Source organism: Anopheles maculipalpis, chromosome 3RL (assembly GCF_943734695.1).
Source record: "Anopheles maculipalpis chromosome 3RL, idAnoMacuDA_375_x, whole genome shotgun sequence".
In the NCBI taxonomy this organism is placed as follows: Eukaryota; Metazoa; Arthropoda; class Insecta; order Diptera; family Culicidae; genus Anopheles; species Anopheles maculipalpis.
Window position 1 is genome coordinate 89331861 of NC_064872.1, and position 1584 is coordinate 89333444.

The 1584-nt window shown below is 44.4% G+C and overlaps 1 protein-coding gene across 1 annotated transcript; it reads left to right on the forward strand.

The window, feature by feature from the left end:
* Nucleotides 1–457: 457 nt before the first annotated feature.
* LOC126561165 (phospholipase A1 member A-like) lies at nt 458–1584 on the forward strand. The gene is made up of 4 exons (XM_050217112.1): nt 458–588; nt 655–1049; nt 1121–1454; nt 1530–1584. The coding sequence occupies exons 1-4, from the start codon at nt 458–460 to the stop codon at nt 1582–1584; spliced, it is 915 nt and encodes a 304-aa protein (XP_050073069.1).

Genomic DNA, 1584 nt, shown 5'->3' on the forward strand with positions numbered 1-1584 from the left:
GATACCAGATTGAGAAAAGGGAATCGCTAAAATTAATAAACATTTCCGAACAAACAACAAAAAATATAAAAAGAGTAGGTTAGACAAAGCGAGGGTGAGAGAAAAAGAGAGAAAGAAAAAAAACAAATAATAAATGAGAGAAGAAAGCATTTTAAAGCTTAAAAAAGCGAAAATGAAATGAAATAACCGAATAAGATCCGGTTTTTATCCTGTTCCGCTTTGTTTTCAACATTTGTTCTGCAACAGCTTTTTGGTTTTGCATGCGCCCGAAAAAATGCATTCTGCATTGCATTTCCTGCCGGTCGGTGAACCTATGCAGACTTGAATTCCATTGCGTGTGAAGTGTTGAAAGCTGCAACACACTAGATTCAAAATTTATTTGTGCGCGTGTAGTGGCAGAAGAACGATTCCCATAGTAACGTGTAGTTTACTAGATTGATTGTGAGCTTCATTAAAAATGGGCCTTGTTTCCGTAGTGTGCATCGTGTGGTCGATGGTGCTTGTGATAAGTTTACCCGCGGCGGACGCTAATTGGGGTAGTACCAATTATAATTACGACACGGACATTACATTTCTCATCTACGATTGGTGTGTATTTTCAGTGTGAAGGTGTAAGAAGAAAATATCTATCATTACCGGTCCATTTCTTTACAGGACACAGAGCAAGTTCGCGACACAGACCACCGCTGAAACGAACTTTGACGCGTTCGGATGTAAACCGGCGGAACCGTTCGTGGTCGTACTGCACGGTTGGTCGGAAGGTTGTAGCATCACGCCATGGGTACGCGAAACGCTGAACAACTTCATTATCCACCGGAAGGGTTGCATCCTCTGTCTGGACTACAGTGTTATCGCGGATAATAACGATTACTTCACGGTGGTTAAGATGGTGGATCCGATCGCGCGCACGCTCGAGAAGAAGCTGCGTCAGTTGATCTTGTTTGGAATCTCGCCAGCGATCGGGATGCTGTACGGGTTTAGTTTGGGATCTCAGGTCGCATTCCAAGCCGGGCGCAACCTTGCACCACTGAAGTTGGGACGGATCGATGGTGAGAGTATAATGAACTTTCAGAATCCGTGGTTAGAATAACACATTAAGTCTTTTTTTCCTCTAAAACAGCTTGCGATCCTGCTGGTGTGGTGTTCGACAAGAACACGACCTACACCTCACTGAGCGTGATGGACTCCGCCACAGAGGTACAGTGTGTACACACTAGCAGTGACATCGGTACAATACGACGCGTCTGCCACAAGGACTGGCTGATGGGTTACTGTGGTTGGCTACAGTTTGCAGCGGGACTGGTTAGTTCCCACGATCTGTGTCCGATCTTTTACAATGCGGCATTCTGGTTCGACTTTAAGGCTGTTTCCAATCCTTACCTGTGTCCCACAACGCGCGCTGTAAGCTCGTGGCCAAATGGTTTCAAAATGGGATACTTCATGCCGCAGGGAAAGTACGTTTTTGACGTAGTATTTGCGTTGTAGGCGGAGTCTTATTAATGTTTGATCTTTTGCTTTTTTTTTCATAGTTCGCTGATGGGAGATTTGTTTGCGAAGACTTCCAAAAATTACCCGTACAATTAA